The sequence below is a fragment of the Heteronotia binoei genome, chromosome 18, assembly GCF_032191835.1.
Source record: "Heteronotia binoei isolate CCM8104 ecotype False Entrance Well chromosome 18, APGP_CSIRO_Hbin_v1, whole genome shotgun sequence".
NCBI classification, from domain to species: domain Eukaryota; kingdom Metazoa; phylum Chordata; class Lepidosauria; order Squamata; family Gekkonidae; genus Heteronotia; species Heteronotia binoei.
This window is the reverse complement of record NC_083240.1, coordinates 37107188-37128821: the sequence shown is the minus strand read 5'-3', so window position 1 is coordinate 37128821 and position 21634 is coordinate 37107188. Positions and strand designations below refer to the sequence as shown.

Sequence of the window (21634 nt, the reverse complement as noted above, 5' to 3'; positions counted from 1 at the left end):
GGAGACGAGCTGTAATTCCAGGGGCTCCCCAGGTCCCACCAGGAGGCTGGCATCCCTGGAAGCCAAGGATGCAGGCGGCCGTAGCAGAGGTCACAGGAGAGAAAGCACCGGACAGTTCAGCGCGGAGATCACGTTTATTTGGCACACTGGGATGGTTTCGGATAACCCCCTGCCCTGCTCCAAAGCTCCCCCCCCGCCCCCCTCATGTAAAAAACGGCCATCAAGACTGTTACAAGCCTCTTAACACAAACGCAGGAGGACACAACGGCAGAGGCTGCTTCCCACTGCAGGGGGGCCTGCCCTGCCCTGCCCTCTGCCTGCCCCTGGCCGGAGGGGCCTCAGCCGAAGAGGGAGCTTCAGGCCTGCGACATCAGGGGCCAAGGCAGCCCTGCAAAAGCGAGGCCAAATTTCGCTCCTCGGTTCTAAGTCTTGGCCTGCCGCAGAGCTGTGCCAGTCGCCCACTCCATACAATCCAGAAGGAGGTGCCGCAGCACAGGGTTGCGGCACAGGTTTGGTGGTGGGTTTCTCTTTGGCGTTCTCCATTTTACCAGACTTCAACTTCTGGGTCAACAGCCAGTTTTACCAGAGAGTCCCTGCAAAACTGCACCAGCCACGCCCTTCTTCTGTCTCACAGTCTGGTCCAGTATCGACTGTTTTGCCCAGCGGCGGCCCCTGCCCCAGCGTCTCAGGGACAGGAAGATTCCACTTCAAGTAGTGATGCTGGGGTTTAAACCTGGGACCTCAGGAACGCATGCCTCGTGCTCTAACACTAAGCCACTGCCATTCTCCAGAAGACAGATGGGCTTGGCTCGGGGCCACCACCCAGAAGCGCCTATTTCTTCCTGTCTTCAGAAGAGGTACATTCCCCAGCTCTCCCCCAGATCGCACAGGAGCAAACGGAATGGAGAAAAGCACGGGTGCGAATGCAAGGCCTTGTCGCCTGCGCCAAAGACTACACCTGAGTAGAAAATTCCAAGCACTGGGGAAAAAATTAGGGGGGGGGGCGTGGTTCTTGATTAAACTAAATGGGATCTGACGCCACCCCAAAGAGCTGCTGCCCACAGCTTATGAGACAGAAAAACAATTCCGTGTCCAAGGAGCCAAACTGAAAGGTGTGCTTTGCTAGGATCTAGCTGTTGTGGTTTTTGTTTCAATTGCAAATGGGATTTTTTTTTTACACAGTACGTTGTTTCCTGCTCTTGCAGTTCAAAAGCAATCCTGAGGCCAAGCGACCCATGGCTCACGCGTGCGGGTTGTGAGGATTCAAGTAGCTTGCAGTCGGCCCAAAAACGAAAGAGATGGGAAGAGCAGGTGCCCACAAGGACGCCCAGTAGCTAAAGGAGGGGCCCTCGCTTGCCCAAAGGGCCTCGGCTTTTGCCCAGACCTCTGTCCATCTCTCTGCCTGCAGATCCCACAAGCGGGGGAAAAACAGTGAGTGGAGTTCGGCTCCACCGAACAGAGAAGATGCTTCCGTATTTCAAGTTCTTTGTCGCCACCTAGTGGTAGGTCTCTTGGGAAGGACTCCAAACCGTGCAGGCAGGGTGCTGCCCCTCCTCAGCCCTGCTGACTGCATCCTCTCCATCAGCGTTAGCACACCGGCAGCCTGCAAAGAGAGAGGCAGAAAGGCTGTTCTCTGGGGAAAGTCTCAAGGATGAAGAACGACGCCCTTTGCCCACGCTGAGCATGGGGGGGGGGGGTCGTCCGGTCCTAGATTTGGGGGCTTGTGGCTTGATCAATCCAGCTCGACCTCATGACAGTCAACGGGAATAAAGTTAAAGAACAACAGATGGGAAACGGAGAGTAGATGGGAATGGCTTTTGCGGTTGGGGTCCCAGACGGTCCAGCCCTGGGAGAGGAGAAGGGAAAAGCAGGAGAGGGAAACTCGCTCGTCCTTCCTTTCTCAGGCGAAATTTCATTTTTCAGGCTGCGGAAGATGCTGCTGGAGACGGTCTGACTCCCCGCTGCTGGGGCTGGGTCAGTTGGCTGAGATCAGAGATCTGTGGAAACAGAGAGAGATACGAGGGCTTGAGTGGGCCGTTGACCCAAGGCTGACTTCCAAAAGCCAGGGTGCTGGAATGAACTGTGAGCCCCTCCCCATCCCCTCCCCAGTACAATGGACGCTGGGGCTCAAACTGGCAGCCAGTGTGTTGCAGTGGGTAGAGCGGTGAACTTAGGCTCCTGAGCGACTGGGGTTCGAATCCCCTCTTCTAGCTGAGTGACCTTGGGTCTGTCAACAAGCTCTCAGCCTGGCCTACCTCACAGGGAAGAACAATATTCTGCAACCCACTTTGAATCCCAGCTGGGTAGAAAAGCAGGAGATACGTAAATAAATGCCTGGACCTGAGATGTTGCCTTATGAGGGGTCTTAAGCTGCGGAGTCTTGTGAAGCAAAAATTCTACTTGGTGAGTTCCTGGCATTAAAGTTGTGAGCTCCTGCATCGATTAGTTTGGTCTGGGGCCATTTCTCCTGAGCTAAGGCAAAAGTGCGTGCAACGGAGGCTAAAAAGCTGTGAGCTAACTCACACTAACTCAGCTTAGAGGGAACACTCGCAGCTGGGCAGTGGAGCATGTTTGGCGTGCAAAATTCCCCCCCCCCCGGGCATTCAGACCCTGCTGTTGGGAAAGACTCTACAGCAGGGGTGGCCAACGGTAGCTCTCCCGATGTTTTTTGCCTACAACTCCCATCAGCCCCAGCCATCGGCCATGCTGCCTGGGGCTGATGGGAGTTGTAGGTAAAAAAACATCTGGAGAGCTACCGTTGGCCACCCCTGCTCTACAGAGTCACTGCCAGTTATAGCAGGCCTTGGGGGCAGGGAGAATGGAAGCTCCTGCCTCAGCTGGGAGAGGGACCCTGTCAGTTCAGCTCCACAGCCAAGAGTGGCCATCAGGCAGGAAGCCTTTGACAACTGCTGAAAATCTGACTCAGTGTCTCTCTCCCCTCTGCCCCACTTCCATTTCCTTCCTGCCACCAATAAGTGAGGGCATTCCGGAAGGGCTACTACCTCTTTTGCTTGGCTAATAACTTTGGTGGCCTGACTCACAAAGCTGCTTCAAAGCCTTCAGCCCCTGTGGGCATCACAGCCTCCCTTCTGCCAAGCACTCTCTAAGTGACCTAACTCAAATGGTGCTTAGGATGTACCAGGGCTTTTTCTCTGAGGGAAAACAGTGGAATTGAGTTCCAGAACCTCTTTGCGGAAACAACATTCCAAAGAAATGTTTAAAAGTTCAAGAGGGGCTCCTGCGGTGTTTCTCCTTCATTTCCCTCTTGAGAGTTCATAGACTCACAGAATTATAGAGTTGGAAGGGACCTCCAGGGTCATCGAGTCCAATCCAATTCTGGAACCTCTTTTACTAGGAAAAAAAGCCCTGGACCAATTCCCAAATGCCTCGAACCCTTTCAACTCAGCCTGGCACTAAGCCCTTCTCTCTCCTGTCTGTGTGGCCGCCAACCACACCACTGGGCAAGCCGAACCCCATCCGTTCCCGCAACACACCCCTGGGCTTTTCCGCATGGGTCAGGTCTCCTTACCCGAGAGGCCCTGAGGAGCAGCCAGAAATTGGGGGGAGGGAAGGGGGGCTAGCAGGTCCTCTGGACTCAGGAGCAGACGTGAAGCCAGAACATCTCTCTGCAGCAAAACGGGACAACAGCAACAGGTGGGCACGCTGCGGGGTGGGGGGGGACACACACCAGAAGACAAAGACCGACTGGAGTGCTTAAGACAGACACACAGCGCAAGCAGAACTCTAGAAGAGAGAAAGGGAAATTAAAAAGCATGTTGCGGCCCTGGGGGAGGATTAGGAGAGCATGGGGGGGTGGGGAGGGAAGCAAATAAGTAGAATTGGGGGTGGGGCAGGAGGTTTGCTCCTCCTTTGGGGTTGAAGGAATTGCTTACCTGTGGTTCAGGTGCCCCCAGGAGACTTCATGGGTCCTGCGTGTTCCCTGGCTGGTCCAGAAATCAATGAGGATTCCACAGGTGGGGGTGGGGGGGGAATGGATACGGTCAATGACAACCTGGAAAGAGCGGGAGGGAGGAGCCTCGTGGCTCACAGCAAACCACCAGGTCTCTTTGCAGCTGATTCTTTGGTGGGGCTTCCAAAAGAGCAGGAGCCGTAAGAACCGCTGAGAATGATCTTGGGGACAGGCAAAAACGGGGCATGTCGGGGCCTGCTGCTTCGGACATGGAGCAGGTAGAGCTATGCATGAATCAACATTTTGCATCTTTTGTACACATAACGTGCCATGTGCACCGGGCAGATCCTTCCAGGGATGAGGGATGGGCACGAACTCTCTGTTGCCCAGTGCGCAGGCCTCAAACCCATATTCACCAAAAACACATGGGTAAGGAGGAGGTGTTTATGGGAAGGATACACAGAACGGAGTTCCACTCCATTTGCTACGAACTCTTCTCTGCAAATCCTTCCCTTCCCAGTAGGCTGTGATGGACTTAAAGCAGTCTATCTGAGTGGGGGTTGAAAAGCTCACTCTGATTGGTTGAGCCGCTTCCATGGAAACAAATGTATCCAGTGGAAGGAGGCTGGTAGAGGGGGAATATCTCTTCAGGGTTTAGTTCAGTTGAAGTTTGACTGGAGAAAGAAGCTAAGAGCAGTTCCTTGAGACAGAACTGAGCTCTTTCTGAGGGAAAACTCAAAGCTGTGGCACACAGCTTTGGCACACAGGCTCTACTGAGGAGTTCTGTCAGTGCCAAAGGACAGACTCCTGGTTCTAACTGAACATATGAAGCTGCCTTCTACTGAATCAGACCCTCGGTCCATCAAAATCAGTATTGTCTACACAGACTGGCAGCGGTTCTCCAGGGTCTCAAGCTGAGGTTTTCACGCCTATTTGCCTGGACCCTTTTTAGTTGGAGATGCCAGGGATTGAACCTGGGACCTTCTGCTTACCAAGCAGATGCTCTACCACTGAGTCACCGTCCCTCTCCTTGAGCCACGGTCCCTCTCCTAAGAAATACAAACACACTGAGAGAGGTACAAAAGGTTCTTTTGGCTGTGTGGAAATCCCAGAAGTCAGACAGGGATCCTAGCTGTGTGGAACTTAACACAAAGGGATTGAGGTGCTGATGTGAACAGTCCTCAAGGGTGTTAATTCCTGGGTATTGCTCTACAGTCTGGAGTGTACCTGATTGCTAGAGGAAAGGGTCTGTGAGGGGATATATCTGTCACAAGTTCAGTCAGTCCTCTGAGTGTGTGTGGATTTATATATAAAAAGCCTGAAAATACTTTATACACCTTTCTCTAACCAAGATATCCAGAGTGAGAGAAACACGGTTTGATTGTTTTTTTTAATAGTACGTCAGCCTGCCAACATCTCTAGTGTTCTGAGATTGTCATTTGAATTACTGCCTGCCAACTGTTTTTTATAAACATCCATCAGTTATTATTTCCTCCCTCCCTTTTCTTCTGTACGTAATAAACTTAATGTTTGGGTTTTGACTTTGAAATGCTATTGGTGATTCATTATTTTCTGACAAGGTTTAATTCTGGTCTCCTGAGGTACTGGGTAAAGGGGACAAAAATTTAAAGTGGTCCCTGTTCACGCTCTGACCTGAAAGTTTCTCACAGCTGCTTTTTCATCCAGTCAGACCCACTTCTGGTTTTGAAGTCCAGGTAAGGGGGGGGGGAATCCCTTTAAAGCTGAACTGGGAGGGGAAGAGGTTCGCAGAGAAGACTCAGAGGCACGGGAAGGGGTAAAGCCTTCTTTCTACTTGCAATTGTACCACACACCCTTTCATTAGAAACTGTGGTGGTAGTGAAAAGTGCCATCAAGTGACATTTGACTTACAGTGATCCCACAAGGGTTTTCAAGGGAAGAAGTGGTTTGCTGGACTCTGCGTAACCACACTGGTCTTCCTTGGTGGTTTCCCATCCAAGTCCTTGCCAGGGTCAACCCTGCTTAGCTTCCAAGATCTGATGAGATCGGGCTTGCCTGGGCTATCCAGGCCAGGGCTCATTAGAAACAGGAGGGGAGACCCGGAGTTGGGAATGCCCCGTTTCTCTTGCAACTATCTAGTTCTGTCCTCAGATATCCATGGCCTATATGGCTGAGGACATGCCTATCTAAGGGATCACCTTTCCCCATACATACCCCAGAGAACGCTGAGGGCAAAATCTGTTATCCATCGCCGGACCAAGGGAGGCCCGACTAAACTCTACACAAGCCAGGGCCTTCTCAGTGGCAGCACCGATGTTATGGAATGCTCTCCCAGAGGCCACGAGAGCCCTGCGGGACCTCTCCCAGTTCCAAAGGGCTTGTAAAACCGAACTTTTCCGTCAGGCCTACAACAACAAATGTGGGAAGAGGCTGCCACTGTTATGTCGCTGAACAATATCATCTGCAAGACCACTAATGGAGTAATACAAGGAACAGAGAACTGAGATATGGAGAAGCCGCCTCTGCTATGAAATCTTTTTATAGCACGTAGTAATGTAGTTTTAAATTTATATATGTTTTATTCTTCTATAATTGTATTTACATTGTTTTATTATGACTGTTAGCTGCCCAAAGTTCGCTTGTGGAGTGGAAGGCATACAAATCTAAAGTAAATAAAAATAAATTTAAAAAAAATAACACGAAAGGGGCCGTATGGCACCAATTGGCAGTAGCGCAGGAATCACGGGTGGAATTCTAGCAGGAGCTCCTTTGCATATTAGGCCACATCCACCCGATGTACCCAATCCTCCAAGAGCTTATAAGGCTCTTTTTCGAAAGCTCTTGGAGAAATGACTACATCAGGGGTATGTGGCCTAATACGCAAAGGAGCTCCTGCTAGAATTCCACCCCTGCCGGGAGCAATTCACAGGACCCGGCTTGCTGTTTCCCCAGAATTTTAACCCGTGCTTAAAAAGCAAAGCTTCTGATCCTTGCGGTCACAAATACGTGCCTGAAAGCACTTCTCGAAATCCCAGGAAATCCAGAGCGGTTCTTGTGGTCAGGGGTGTTGACATTTCACATGCCTTCAGATCTCCTGCCTAATGTCAGGCTGACACAAGTCAGAGGCGGGGTGGAGGGTGGGATGGGGGTGGGATTCCATAATAAGTGATGCAAAAATAACAGAAAGAAGAGTTTGATTTGCATGATTTATATAGGTTTGCAGAATCCATTTTTTCCTTGGCTTCCGAAGGCTGCGTTTCTTTGCAAGGTATGCTGCTGACGTTTCTGACAATCAGAACCCAGTGCTCCAGGGATGGGGGGGGCGGGGGCGGGGGAGGGTGCTCTGCACTACAAACAGGTTGAGCCACGCTGCAACATATAACCAAGCCAACACTCTGAGGACACGGCAATTTAGCTGATGCCAGAACTCGGCTCGCTGTCAAAACAAAGAAAAGGAAGCGCCGCTGCGGAGCGCAGGGGAAGCTGCTGACGGTTTCGACGGTACCCAAGAGCAAGGCGACAAGGAAGCCGGACAGACGCAAACGTGCGAAACCAGAGACAGACAGACAGGTCCATAAAGCCAGGCTGCTTAAGGAAGAGGGCGTCCTCTGGGAGAGCTGGATTAAGCTCAAATTCCTTCTCCCACCTCAGTCTTAAGACCTTCAGCCAGGAGAATCAACAGCCCCACCTGCGTCTTTCGTTCTGGGAATGCAAGTTCATCTGACCAGCAAAGCCTTTTTAGCTTTGTGGGAGAACAGAAAGGTCAAATAGAACCAACACACCGTTAGCTGTAATAGCCCACAAATAGAAAACAATTTTCATTAATCTCAATGATGACAAAATCTTGTAATATTTTTACACAATATTATTGCCTCTTAACACGCAGCCTTAAAGCAACAGGCAGAGTAAAGTCCAATAAACAAATTAATTAATACACAAAGTCCATTATAAATTCACACTCATTTGTTCTCAAATGGAAACCCTCAAGCCCATGAGAAGGTCCAATATGAAGTCCTAGTCCACACGAGGATTCTAGATAATCCCTCGTTCCGATGGCTTCTTCCTCAGTGAACTACGCAAGTAATAAACAGTGTTTTACACTATGCGCTATGTAAAGCCACAAAGAATTTAACAGAAACCAATGTAATGCATCTTACACACACCCCCTCGATAGTAATGGCATGTACCAAATGATGCCATCATAGTGGTTTTTATGTCCACCTTATATATTTTGTGGGTTCAATTAATTAATTACATGATTAATTGTTCTCTATTGGTGTGCTGTTACAGCTAACAGTGGGTTGGTTCTGTTTGGTCTTTCATGCTGTAATCCCTTAAATATTTTTTATCCTAAAACCGAAAGGTGTCACGGCTCTTGGGGGGGAGAGGGGAAAAGATTTGCGGTCAAGAAATGCTGGATTGGAATTCAGGTTTAGGGTTCTATTCGACAAAAGGTCCCCAAGTACAAAACAGGAACAAAGATTCGTCCAAGTATGTCCCACCCGCCGTGACAGCTGACCATTTGAAGGGTACTATATATTAGGGCATCCTCAGATTTAAGCATGAGTTTTAGCTGCCAATCTGCAGTGAAGCAAAGACCACTATTGCAAATGAAAACACGTTGGGTTCCCTGGGCTACCTCTGTAACGGTGGGCAGGCATCTTCCTTTGAAGGTAACGTTGGCTGTCTGCAGTTTTCGACAACTACGTGCATTAAAGACAACGAGCCATTTGGGAAAAATAAAACCAGCTGCCCCATTAAACTGGCATCAGCTTTTCAGATGGTCAAAATATTTTTAGGGGATTATTCTAATTGGCGCTAGACCAGCGAATCGATCGACTGCTTCAACTCTCTCCAGCGTGTGAGATGAGACACCACGTGCCTTGCAGGAAGCAAGGTAGACAATCTGGGTACAATCCAGATGCTACAATCGCATCGATCGATCCAGAATAAAAATTCAAAATATGTACCATGCACCTTTTTCAAAAAGTAACTTATCTGGGCAGAGGCACGCGCGCCGTTTGGGAGAAATCGACAGAAATTTTGCGGCAAGTCTGTATTTCTAGCAGAAGCGCTGGAGCTCCACAGGAGCCTCCACTGATCGGGGAGCAAGCTGGATTCTCTGCCATGGAGGGCGGCGTCATGGCCTCTCTGCTCCAGTCCCGGCACGCACGCACACACCAGGTGTCTGGGATGCCTGGGGCACCCTTGCCAAAAGCTGGTGATAAGTCTGAGCCATCAACTCGCAGCTGACTTACAGCAACCCTCCTGGGGTTTTGAAGGCAAGAGACGTTTAGGGGTGGTCTGCTGTTGCCTGCCTCTGCGTCACACCAGTAGTAGTTTTTTTGGTCGAAAAAGCTCGCCAGGAACTCATTTTCATATTAAGCCACACCCCCTGACACCAAGCCAGCCGGAACTGTGTTCTTCTAAAAAAACGCAATCCTGAGCATATCCCTGATGTCTCTCATCCAAGGACTAAGTGGGGCTAACCCTTGCTCAGCTTCTGTGATTGGACTAGCCTGGGCCGTGACACGATAGAGGTTTACAAGATTATGCACGGTATAGAGAAGGTAGGGAAAGAAGTACTTTTCTCCCTTTCCCACAGTAGCAGAACTCGTGGACGTTCAATAAAATTGCCGAGCAGTAGGATTAGAACGGATAAAAGAAAGGACTTCTGCACCCAAAGGGTGATTAACACGTGGAATTCACTGCTGCAGGAGGTGGTGGCGGCTGCAAGCATAGCCAGCTTCAAGAGAGGATTAGATAAACATATGGAGCAGAGGTCCATCAGTGGCTATTAGCCTCAGGATATTAATGGAACTCTCTGTCTGGGGCAGTGATGCTCTGTATTCTTGGTGCTGGCGAGGGGGCAACAGTAGGAGGGCTTCTAGTGTCCTGGCCTCTGATGGCACCTGGGGGTTTTGGCCACTGTGTGACACAGAGTGTTGGACTGGATGGGCCATTGGCCTGATCCAACATGGCTTCTCTTATGTTCTTATGTGACACAGTGTTGGACTGGATGGGCCATTGGCCTGATCCAACGTGGCTTCTCTTATGTTCTTATCCAGGTCAGGAAGCCACAAGTTGGTCTCCAACGAAAGGTGGGAAGAAACAAATGCAAGGGGAACGGGCACAATAACCGTGCTGAGTCCCTTTCCCTTAGCAATCCATTTCTGAAATCAAACTTTCCAGTCACTCACTCAGACTTAGGTCAGCATTTCCCAAATTTTTGATGTACACCTGATGTGCTGAATTACAATAGGAGGCAAGTCTCTCTACACCATGTTAAGAACCCCCCACGCCTTCGTGAAGAACCAAATTCCTGTGTTTCTGTATGAGTCCCTGTTCCAAACATGCCTCCTGTCTAGAAGGAGGAAAGTCCAGAGCAAGCCTGATACACGGACACAACGGTCACACCACTCTGATGCTGGCTGATTTTGCTGAGTCTTTGCATAGAGAGGGGACAGAACAATTCAGTCCCGCCCAATGCTCAGAAGCAGTGGAATCCCTGACAGAAGAACATAAAAAGAGCCCTGCTGGCTCAGACCAGTGGCCCATCTAGTCCAGCATCCTGTCTCACTCACAGGTCAACCGGTTCCTCTGGAGGGCCAACAACAGGGCACAGAGGCCGACGCCTTCCCCCGATGTTGTCTCCTTCCTCTAGGATTCAGAAGCTTAGTGCCTCCGAATGTGGAGGTTCCCCTCAGTCACCATGGCTGCTAGCTGCCGACGAATCTCTCCTCCATGAATGTATCTCATCCCCTTTTAAAGTTGACTGAAAAGAGGCAAGGCCAGATGAGCGAATCAGGGTCACTACAGGTAGGTTCCACCCTCTGCTGTTTGGAACTCTGCATTCATCCTGGCAAAGAGTCAATTCACTTGATTTCTCATGGTGTGCTGGCGTTTGTCACACAGTTTGCGAGCGAGCGAGTGAAGAGGATACGGCCGTCCAGGCGGATTTTTTCCCTGCCTGGTGGGACGTAAACTGTGATGCTTCAATATAGAACGATCCCGTTCCCATTGCTTGCCAGCCTTAATCAAAGAGTTGAAAGAAGAAGAAGAAGATATTGGATTTATATCCCGTCCTCCACTCCGAAGAGTCTCAGAGCGGCTCACAATCTCCTTTACCTTCCTCCCCCACAACAGACACCCTGTGAGGTGGGTGGGGCTGAGAGAGCTTTTACAGCAGCTGCCCTTTCAAGAACAACCTCTGCCAGAGCTCTGGCTGACCCAAGGCCATGCTAGCAGGTGCAAGTGGAGGAGTGGGAAATCAAACCCGGTTCTCCCAGATAAGAGTCCACACACTTAACCACTACACCAAACTGGCTCTCCAGGGTCGGCTAGTCCAGCCCCCTGCACAACGCAAGAAAATCGCAAGTGCCTCCCCCTGCCCGCCTTATGATCTGTCTAAATCCACAGAATCAGCATTGCTGTCAGATGGCCATTTAGCCTCCGCTTAAAAACCTCCAAGGAAGGAGAGCCCACCGCCTCCCGAGGAAGCCTGTTCCACTGAGGAACCGCTCTAACAGTCAGGAAGCTCTTCCTAATCTTTAGCCAAACTCTTTATGATTTAATTGCAACCCACTGGTTCTTAATCCACCAGAAAGGGGTGGGGGGGTCCATTAATAGGATAATTCCATTAATAGGATTATGTTATGGCTATCCGTGACAAGCGTGGGGAGGGAGAGCACCCAGGGGTCCTGGCTAAGGGCCTGACAACCTAATATCTCAGCGCCAGCAGGATTACCGGGGATTAGGGCCGGGGAGACGAGGAGCCAGCATGGCATGTGGAACAAACACTGCCGGAGGACGTTTTTGAGCAGAAGGCAACAAAACCTGCCAGGAACGATACAAGAGAAAGAGAGAGAGAAATAGCACGAGTGTGCAAGTGTGCCCACCAAGATGGAAGTGAACCGTGCTATCCTGGGGCTAAAGCCCACTCCCCACGCCCGTCTGGCACCTGAGAGCGGAAGGGCGGTCGCTGCTCTGCCTCCTACCTGCGGCTCCCTTGCGCCTCCTCCAGCTCCTTCTGCAGCCGAGCGCTCTTCTCCTCCTCCTCCAGCAGCCGCCGCTTCGTCGTGCGCAGCTCCTGCTGGGCCTCGCACTTGATGTCGTTGGCCACCACCACGGCCGTCTGCAGGTCCGCTTGGAAACGGCGCCACTCTTCCGTGTCCTCCTGCAGGAAGGGGAAAGAACAATGGGGGAGTCTGAGCCTGGCTAGAAGGGCAAGGCAAAGGGTGGGCATCTGCCAGGGCTCTGGGGCTGGCAGAGGGGCTGCACCGGAGCGCCATCCTCTCTTTGCACAGAGCACCTGACAGTAATAGAGGCTGCAGAAGAGGTTGGAGGGGCACAGGACTCAGGTGGCATATAGAAGATTCCAAGTCCATTGCCTGCACTTTAAAGGTCTCCAGTAAGAGGCTGTGGGAAAGACCATTCTTTCTTTCTTGAGTAGGTCAACAAAGCCACACTAGTTCCAAGTGCCAGCCTGTCACTACAGGCTTAAAAAAGGGAAGGACAGAACTCTGCTGGCCATTGCCTATGGCTCACAATTTAAAAAGAAGAACCAACAAGACCAACAAGTGTTTCTGGGCAGAAGCCTTTTAAGTTTTTTTTTTGGGGGGGGGGGTGTGGATGGATGGTTGAGTGTGGGTGCATGCATGCCTAGCACTCATGGAGACTGCTGGTGACCCCTACTGGGGAATGGAGGATGTTCAGAGAAGTGGCTTGATAAACCCTGCCTCTGCCTCCCACTCCCGGTATTCCAAGGAAGTCTCCAATCCAAGTACTGACCACAGTCGATACTGCTTAGTGTCATGGGCTCCTGCGAGGGGACTGGCCAGGCACAGCCGACAGGGTTAACAGACCCAGCGGAGCCGACAGCTGGCCCCTCTCACAACTTGACTGATTCACTGCCGCTGCGGTTCTCAGCACCTGGCTCTACAGCTGATGAGGAACAACAACAGGCAGACACATACCCCAGTTCACCACCGCCTTGCTCGCATATGGGAAAGGCTCTGTCAAGACTTAGCAATCCGATGGAAAGAGGCCAGAATGAGGGCAAGATGTTCACTCATCCCAGAGTTCTAGCAGACGCCAGGGTGGCCCTGCTGCCTGCTGATTGGAAAAAGCAGCAGTGGCCTATCTAAGCACCTGCTTCGAGCTGCATGCTCTGTGGAAGCAACAAGTCCATCCGGTGATTTGTGACCACTCTGGCTCCTGTTCCTTGGCTCTGTTCCTGCTCTGACTTCCCGGTTTCCTGACTCTCGGCTTATACAACCCTGCTCTCAGACTGTGATTTGGATTCGGCCACAGGTTCCCTCGACGCTCCCCTGGATCTGACTCGGACTGAATTCGGACATCCCCCTTGCCTGCACCCCAGCTCGTGACACTCAGCTTCTGAGATCAGGCTTGCCTGGGCTATTCAGGGCGGGGCAGAAGCTTTTGAGAGTCCAAGCTCCCTTCGTCAGATACACAGCTGTCAAAGGGAGCCGCAACTCACAAAAGCTCATACCCTGAACTTCTGGTTGGTCTTCAAAGTGCTACTGGACTCAAATCCTGCTATTCCACAGCAGACTGACATGGCTGCCCTCCAGAAGCTCCCAAATTAAGTCTCTTCAACATATCTATAACTCCAGGCTGTTCCTCACCTACAGGCCATCTTCCACCTTGAAATAGCTTTTCACGAACCACGACAGACCTCCCAACAGAGACCCAGACCCAGGAACCCAGCCCTGCAACAGACCTACATGCCACCCCATTTGCACTCGGGTAACATTACGGGACATAACAGCATCAGCTACACCTTCCTGAGCTCATCCACTTGCACTGTCATCTGGCCAACGATGCTCTCCTGCTACCCACCCTGGACAGAAGTCGATCCTTGCGTAAGGGACTCCGTGAGCACAAACTGGACATAACAAATGAAGATTTGAGGCTTACAGCTTCCTTTCGTTTAAGAGAGGAGATCGAATCTTGATCCACCCCACATGCTTTTTAATGGATTTGGGGGACTTAATCATAGACAAGACGTAGTTTAGGTATGAAAATAGATTTTGTGCTCTTGATGGCATTAGCACAGCTGTTTTGGGTTTTCCTAGGGCTTTCCCTGTGTGACTATTGTCTTATCATCATTCTCCGCCAATTGGAGCCCTGAGTTCCAAGCTAGACGGATGAATGGGTAAGCCAGCTTCATAATTCTTTAATGTGCGTCTCCCGCCTCTTCCATTTTAAGGTGCGATGTCAGCCCAAGCTTGTTTTGAAGCTTGTTTACAGGCTTCAAAAATTCTTGCTGCCGGAAAAGCACACAGCTGTTCTCGGGCATGTTTTCAACAGCAACCTCCAAATCGCTTTAATTATTCCGGATTAATCATGCTCCACACCATCTGCAGGCAGCCTACCACTGGGTGGGACAGAGGCAGATCTGACCTGCAAGGAACCCCTCCAAGGACACTGTCCTGTGCATGCCCTGCGGAAGTCAACCGGAGCTGGCTAAGAGCATCACCTTGATCTGCTTGTTCAGAGCTTTCAGCTGCCTCTCCAAGTCCAGCTTCTGGTCCTCCAGTTTCAACAGGTTACCTGAGGAAAGTTCAGAGAAGATTCTCTTGTGATAAGTTGAAGAATGGTATATAGCAGAGGTGTCAAACATGCGGCCTGGGGGCTGAATCAGGCCCTAAGAGAGTTCCTATCAGGCCCTGTCATCTGCTTCATTCTCCCTATATCTTGCTTCCTTCTGCATCACAGCTTGCTTTGTCAGGCTTGCTCAATCACACAGGAGCTACAGAGCAAAGCCTCTATTTTCTCCATTGGCTGAGGCTCCTTCCTCAGGGGACCAGGAGGTGCAGAAGGCTCAGCCAATAGAAGGAGGACAGGCTTGGCTCAGTAGCTCTGCTGTGTAACTGAGAGAGCCTGGATTGCATGTGAGAGATACAAAGAGAGCATCTTTCAGACCAACAAGTGCTAATGTTTTAAGTATGTTTTTTTCTAACTTAAAAAAAAATCTTTGTGTTTGAGTATTTTATAAAGTTTATATCTCTGCTACCTGGCATTACATTTTATGACACTTCTGCTAAAATCTGAGTTTTGAACAAAAAATTTAGCTATTTCCAGGGCTTTTTTTGAGCAGGAACACAGTTGCGGCTGGCTTGGTATCAGGGGGTTTGGCCCAAGGCTTTTTTTTTTGCAGCAGGAACTCCTTTGCATATTAAGCCACACACCCCTGATGCAGCCAATCCTCCAAGAGCTTACAGGGCTCTTAGTACAGGGTCCAGAGATAGAATTCTAGCAGGGGTTCCTTTGCATATTAGGCCACACCCCCCGATGTAGCCAATCCTCCCAAGAGCTTACAGGGCTCTTAGTACAGGGCCTAATGTAAACTCCAGGAGGATTGGCTACATCAGGAGTGTGTGGCTTAATATGCAAATGAGTTCCTGCTGGGCCTGTTCTACAACAAAAAAAGCCCTGGCTCTTTCCTCTTTTATCATGCAGTCTGCTCAGGCCCGCAGCCAGAAAATTCTAGTTGGGGGGGCCCACAGAAAAAAATGTTGGATGGAGGCGCCCCCCTCTGGCAGCCCCTGCTCTCTCCACTGCCACTTTTCTAGTGGCCCCATCTCCCTGCCACTCTGGTGGCCCCACCCCCCTCTGCACGGCACCTCCCCCTCCCTCCCACCCACTCACTCACCAGCCTGGCAAAACAGTAAAGAGCGGGCTCCTGGGGCTCTTTCAAGGCACCCCCCCCCGCCCCTGAACATGCTGATTGTGCCAGAAAGCTGGTGTAGGAAGCACCAGCCTCAGCACGGTTTCACCTGATCGGCAGGGGCGGGCCTTGAAAGAGCCCCAGGAGCCTGCTCTTTACTGTTTCCCTGGGCTGGTGAGTGGGTGGATGGGAGGACATGTGGAGGGGGGCGGGGCCGCCAGAGCGGCAGGGAGATGGCGCCTCCAGAAAAGTGGTGGCAGAGATAGTGGGGGCCAGGGAAAGGAGGGGCCATAAAGACCCAAGGGGGGGGGGTTGGGTGTGGGGGCCGTGCCCCACCCCCGCCCCCATGGCCACAGGCCTGAGTCTGCTTGCTATCAAAGCTCAGCGGGCCAAAGTGTTGCATTTTCTGCCAGCAGATGGCGATCATACATTCCTATACTATCCTGCTGGATCCAATCCAAAGTGATAACTTTCAGCATATTTGTGCCTATGAGAATTACCTATTAGATTTGCACGGACAAAACAATTCACCTGCGAGAGGTGAGAGCATGGAATGATCCCTTCCTCTAACCCCCCCTTCCCCCCAAAACAAAAACAAACCCCAGGTGAACAGCATGCTGCCTATAAAAAGGCACAACAAAAGTAATTCTGTTTTGGGAAGCATGGTAAGAACTCCTGACAACTTTGTCTGATCCAGTTCTGCTTGCAAAATTTTTAATTCAAATGGCACTAAAAGAGAATAAAACCCACATTTTGAGAACATTCCCAATTATTTACTCCAAATTAAAGACATTTTTTTTTGTATTTTAGTATTTTTATGTGTGTTTGTGTGAGTGTGAGTGCACCTGGAAGTCATGGTGATCTCTGGTGACTGACCCCTACAGGGGGCCTGAAGGATATTCAGAGAGGCGGCTGAACAGAGCCTGCCCCTGCCCTCCCGACTGCTGGTATTCCAAGGAGGTCTCCCATCCAAGTTCTTGCCAAAGTCGAGCCTGCTTAGCTTCCAAGATTGGGCTTGCCTGGGCTATCCAGGTCAGGGCTATTATTGAATGGTTTTTGAAGGGAAGGGAGGAAAACTATCTGATCCTTTGAAGGAGGGCTCCTAAATCCCTGGAGGAAAACATGTTTTGAAGGCATGGATACCGGGGGTGGGGTGGGGGGAATGCCAGATGTCCACTTTCAGGTAATGAGGGGAACATACTGCCCCACCCTTCCTTGAAGAGTCTCTGCCATGAAACCAGCAGGCATGGGAGGCTAAAGAGTTACACCGAGGTGTAGGAATCCTGGATTCAAATCAAATGCCTGAATTTTATTGGTGAGCTTTGGGCAAATTGTGCAATAATGCGTGCACAAAAATTAAAACAAAGGAATTGGCTTTGCTTCTCGACAACTGCCAGTCATGATAGCGAAACTTTATAATGGCTCTTCTGAAGTTATCTATATTACATTATAGTAAAACAATCTAGAAAGCATGAGGATATTATAGATATAAAAAGGTAAAGGTAGTCCCCTGTGCAAGCACCAGTTGTTTCCGACTGGGGTGACGTTGCATCACAATGTTTTCACAGCAGACTTTTTACAGGGTGGCTTGCCATTGCCTTCCTCAGTCGTCTACACTTTCCCTCCAGCAAGCTGGGTACTCCTTTTACTGACCTCAGAAGGACAGAAGGCTGAGTCAACCTTGAGCTGGCTACCTGAACCCAGCTTCCGCTAGGATCTAACTCAGGTCAAGAGCAGGGAACTACAACTGCAATACTGCAGCTTTACCACTCTGCACCACAGGGCTGCCTTTCTTTATAGATTATAGATAGGTCCTAATGAGCAGCTATTCTGATCTCTAAATGTGATATTACGCCATTCATATATTATCTTATATGAAATACTCTTATGTTAATATGCTATTGTGCTATTATGTATTTGTTGAACTAACTGCTATACATTTTTCTCATATATTCAAATACTGCCCATATATTATATCATTATAATCAAGCTTACTTTTCTTTTTTCGATTTCCCTGTTTTTCTTCCCTATTAAAATCTAAAACATTTCTAGTTTAAAAAATGATAGCTAAAATGGAATCTCCACTTTCAGAGGCAGTGTACCCCTAACCTCTGAATGCAAACAGCTGGGAAGGCCAGTCTCTTTCATGTCTTACTGGGGAGCCTCTCAGGAGAGTGCCTAGCCATCTGGAGTTGGAACGAAATCCTGGACCACTTTGGCAACACTTGCTGGCAGGACTGGGTACTGATGGGAACAGGAAGAGACATGCCTAGAAACCTCTGCCCCCTAACTCATAATGGCCCCACAGGTAAAATTTGCTGTTCCTTTACCTACTGGGGGGAAAAGATCAACCCAAAAATTCAGATCTGGAGGGGTTTTTTATCGGGGTGGGGGGCACAGAAATCTCACTAGATTGCCAACTGACCTCTGCTAAGAGGCCGTCCTGTCCTGCTCCCCCAATTGGGGAGGGATGCTGGCTCAGGGGTAGAGCATGTGCTTGGTAAGCAGAAGGTTCCAGGTTCAATCCCTAGCATCTCTAACTAAAAAGGCTCCAGGCAAGTAGGCGTGAAAAATCTCAGCTTGAGACCCTGGAGAGCCGCTGCCAGTCTGAGTAGACAATACTGACTTTGATGGACCAAGGGTCTGATTCAGTAGAAGGCAGCTTCATATGTGGGAGGGATGGTGGCTCAGTGGTAGAGCATTTGTTTGGTAAGCAGAAGGTCCCAGGTTCAATCCCCAGCATCTCTAACTAAAAAGGGTCCAGGTGTGAAAAACCTGAGCTTGAGACCCTGGAGAGCCGCTGCCAGCTGTGTAGACAATATTGACTTTGATGGACCAAGGGTCTGATTCAGTAGAAGGCAGCTTCATATGTTCATATGTTCAATTGCCAACTACCTCTGCTAAGAGGCCATCCTGTCCTGCTCCCCCCCCACCCCAAGTTCCACCTACTTTCCAAATCATTGATGGTCTGGTTGTCATGCAGCTTGAGGGCCCGATGCTGCTCCACCTGGTCTTCCAGTTCAAAGATGGTCTCCTTCAGGTTCCGGATCTCGGTTTCGTTCTCCGAGGTCTTCTCCTGCAGCTGGAGGTTAGCTCGACTCAGCTGCTCTGCCTGCCGCTCGCATAGCTCCTTCAGCTGCCCATGTTCCTTCTCCACCTGAGCACAGGGGGGAAAGAAAAGAAACCTGGAAAAGCTGGCAGTGCGAGTGTCCCGATTCTGCAATGGTGCAGAAGAAGGATAGGTTGCAGGTGATTTTCAGCTTTGCTTTCTGAAAAAAAGAAGCCAAGTTCCTAGCCCTTATGATCCTTCAGGGACATGGGGGAAACACTTCATGAAATCACAGTGCTCGTTTCTGGTGGTCTGGAAGGGCACAAAGATTTAACGTTCCCTTCGCTGCTCCACTCCACAGAATGCAAATTAAAACTATGCAAAATCAGAGGAATTAGGCAGATTGGCTCTATTTGCTTAATGTATTCATTGCAGAATCACACTCACTTTCGTGCGGAATTTTAATTGCTTTGGGCAACCAATTTTTTCACACCACTGAGGTTCCTCCTCCTCCCTACACCCTGCCCTCCCTAGGCACCATCCTCAATTGTCCTGGAATTTCTCAGTCCACAGATGACAGCCCGACTTCCACCTTGTATCACACTAAAACAGAGGTGGCCAAACTGTGGCTCGGGAGCCACATATGGCTCTTTTACACATATGGTGTGGCTCTCAAAGCCTCCACTGCTCCGTCAGCAGGTTTGGAGAAGGCATGTGTCTCTTTAAATCGCTTCTCCAAGCCAAGACTGCTGGCGGCTTGGACAATGCATTTAAAGTTAACGTTGCTTTCTTTCTACCTCTCCCTCCCTCCATCTATTTGCCTTCCTTGTGGCTCTCAAACATCTGACATTTATTCTATGTGGCTCTTATGTTATGCAAGTTTGGCCACTCCTGCACTAAACATACTGTGGTCTCTCTCAGGTCTCATTCCCAGGGAGCTGATAGGCCTGCCCCTGGGCTGTACCACTTCAGATGGCAGGTGGGGAATTCCACAATCAAATGCACCACCATTAAAAAACAAACAAACCCTGTGAGCAGAAGTTGGGTGTGCCAGGGAGAAAGGATCAGTGCTCACCACCTTCATGCTAGATTTCTACATGCAGGATTTTTTTTTTTAATGGAGGAGTATTCTCTGTCATGTGAGCCTTCCCTTGCAACCTGAAATGGTACAGCCCTGCCACAGGTTCCTCACCTCCACAAGGTTTAACCTGAAAGCAGAGGAAGGAAAGGGGAAAAAAAACCGCAGGAAGTTTGTGGTCATTTAATAGACCCTCCCAGCAATAAAACCCCCAAGCGGAGTCAAAACAGGTCATTGGGTTTTCTCTGCAATTCCTCACAAAGCCCAGCCTCCCTCGGGCCCTTCCCTCTTCCCCTGTAGGCTGCTGTTACTCCCACCACCAGCCAAAACACAGCTCTGGTTTCCAATCAGGTGGCAGCTCTTGGCAGGTCCCTCTTCCTTTGCAGCGAGGGCTGCTCCCCAAGCTGGGACGCCCAGCGCAGCAGCCGGCCAAGGTTAATTGCAGGCTTGAGTTACAAGTGCAAGGCTGCCCGATCAAAATACCGCCCCCCCCCAGGATGAACACCTGGGTTCCCACAGCAATGCTCGCTGCTAATGATGTCCAACTGCCCAGGAGAGGAGGAAGTGCTGAAGGCTGAACTTGGAGGAAGGAAATAATGACGACTGTGATGCTCTTTGCAAATAGTAATTTTACTCAAGAGTCCAAAAGTGTGGCCTTTCCTTGCAGGAATGTGTGTGAAAGGGGCAGGGGGCGCGTTACTGAAAGGCAGCGTTGCCCAAACTCTGACTGCCAGCTGGAGGCACTCTTTCCACTTCTGACTCCAGAAAACAGATTCACTTCCGACACTGGAGGGGGAAATTCCACCTTGTGTTCAGAAATTATTGGAAGCAAGCAAGCAGAGAACAGCAACTCATGCTGTGCTGCAACAGGCAGCCCTGTTCTGGAGGCAGGCATGTCTGTGCTAGGGCTGACAGAAAGCAAACAGAGCACAAAAGGGATAGCATTATCCACATGTATACGAGCAGAGCCTGAATGGAAGGATGCAGGGCCAAACTGCACAGAGATGCAACAACCAACCTCCTTCTCCTCTAAGAGTGGTCAATTCTGCCACTGTGCTGGGATGTGCATGCTAATTCCTATTGGAAGTGGGCTCTCAGTTGCTTTAAGACCTGGGAGAGGGGGAAAATCCTAGAGGTACGATATGGAAACCTGCCTTTTCTCTATTTCAGGGCTTAAAGCGGGTTATTGGCAGCCACTTTCCCTGCCCCTCCTTCTTTTCCTATGGACCTCCTCCACAAGCTGCTTTTGGCAGCCAAACTACACACCTGGGGATAGAACACAAGCCCCCAGTGGCAGGTGAGCTCCAGCTTCCAAGTTAGCCTCAGATTTCTCATACTTGGCATCCCACCTACTTCCAGCCTGCCTTTCATACAAAAAAAATTCACTAACAGGTGTGCTAGATCGCTAGAGTGTATGGGAATACACCTACTGCCAGTTTTTTAAAAAAATATAAAGCCTGCCAATGGGAGGAGAGATAGCAGCCCTGCAGGGACTTGAAGGGTGAATGGCACTTGAAACCAACTCCTTCCAACCCACACATTCTCTAAACCCCAACTAGGAACTTTCAGAAAGATCACAGCAAAGCAGGCTTTGGGGGAAATGGACAATAATGTGCATAACCGCTCCAAACACCTCCTCTACTGGGAAGTGTGCAGCAAACCACTTTGTCTGGAAGCAACAGAGTGCGCATTAAGAACCTAAGACCAGTAGTTCATCTAGTCCAGCATCCTGTCTCACACAGTGGTCAACCAGTTCCTCTGGAGGGCCAACAATAGAGCATAGAGGCCAAAGCCTTCATAAAAACATAAGAAGAGCCCTGGTGGATCAGACCAGTGAAGGTCCATCTAGTTTAGCCTTATGTCTCATACAGTGGCCAACCAGTTCCTCTGGAGGGCCAACCACAGGGCACAGAGGCCAAGGCTTTC

General features: G+C 50.1%; 1 protein-coding gene across 2 annotated transcripts in view; it reads right to left on the bottom strand.

Moving 5' to 3' along the window:
- SPECC1 (sperm antigen with calponin homology and coiled-coil domains 1) overlaps positions 1-21634 on the bottom strand; it is a 137535-nt gene that overhangs the window by 50732 nt on the left and 65169 nt on the right. Inside the window, exons 4-7 of one of the 2 annotated variants that reach the window (XM_060259000.1) lie at positions 18531-18738; positions 14391-14464; positions 11887-12065; positions 1805-1997 (exon numbers count right to left, since the gene is read on the bottom strand). In XM_060259000.1, coding sequence (XP_060114983.1) covers positions 1976-1997; positions 11887-12065; positions 14391-14464; positions 18531-18738 — 483 coding nt within the window. In that variant the 3' untranslated portion in view covers positions 1805-1975. Of the gene's footprint in view, positions 1-1804; positions 1998-11886; positions 12066-14390; positions 14465-18530; positions 18739-21634 lie in introns of those variants that run through there. The other variant, XM_060258999.1, reaches the window with a different exon arrangement.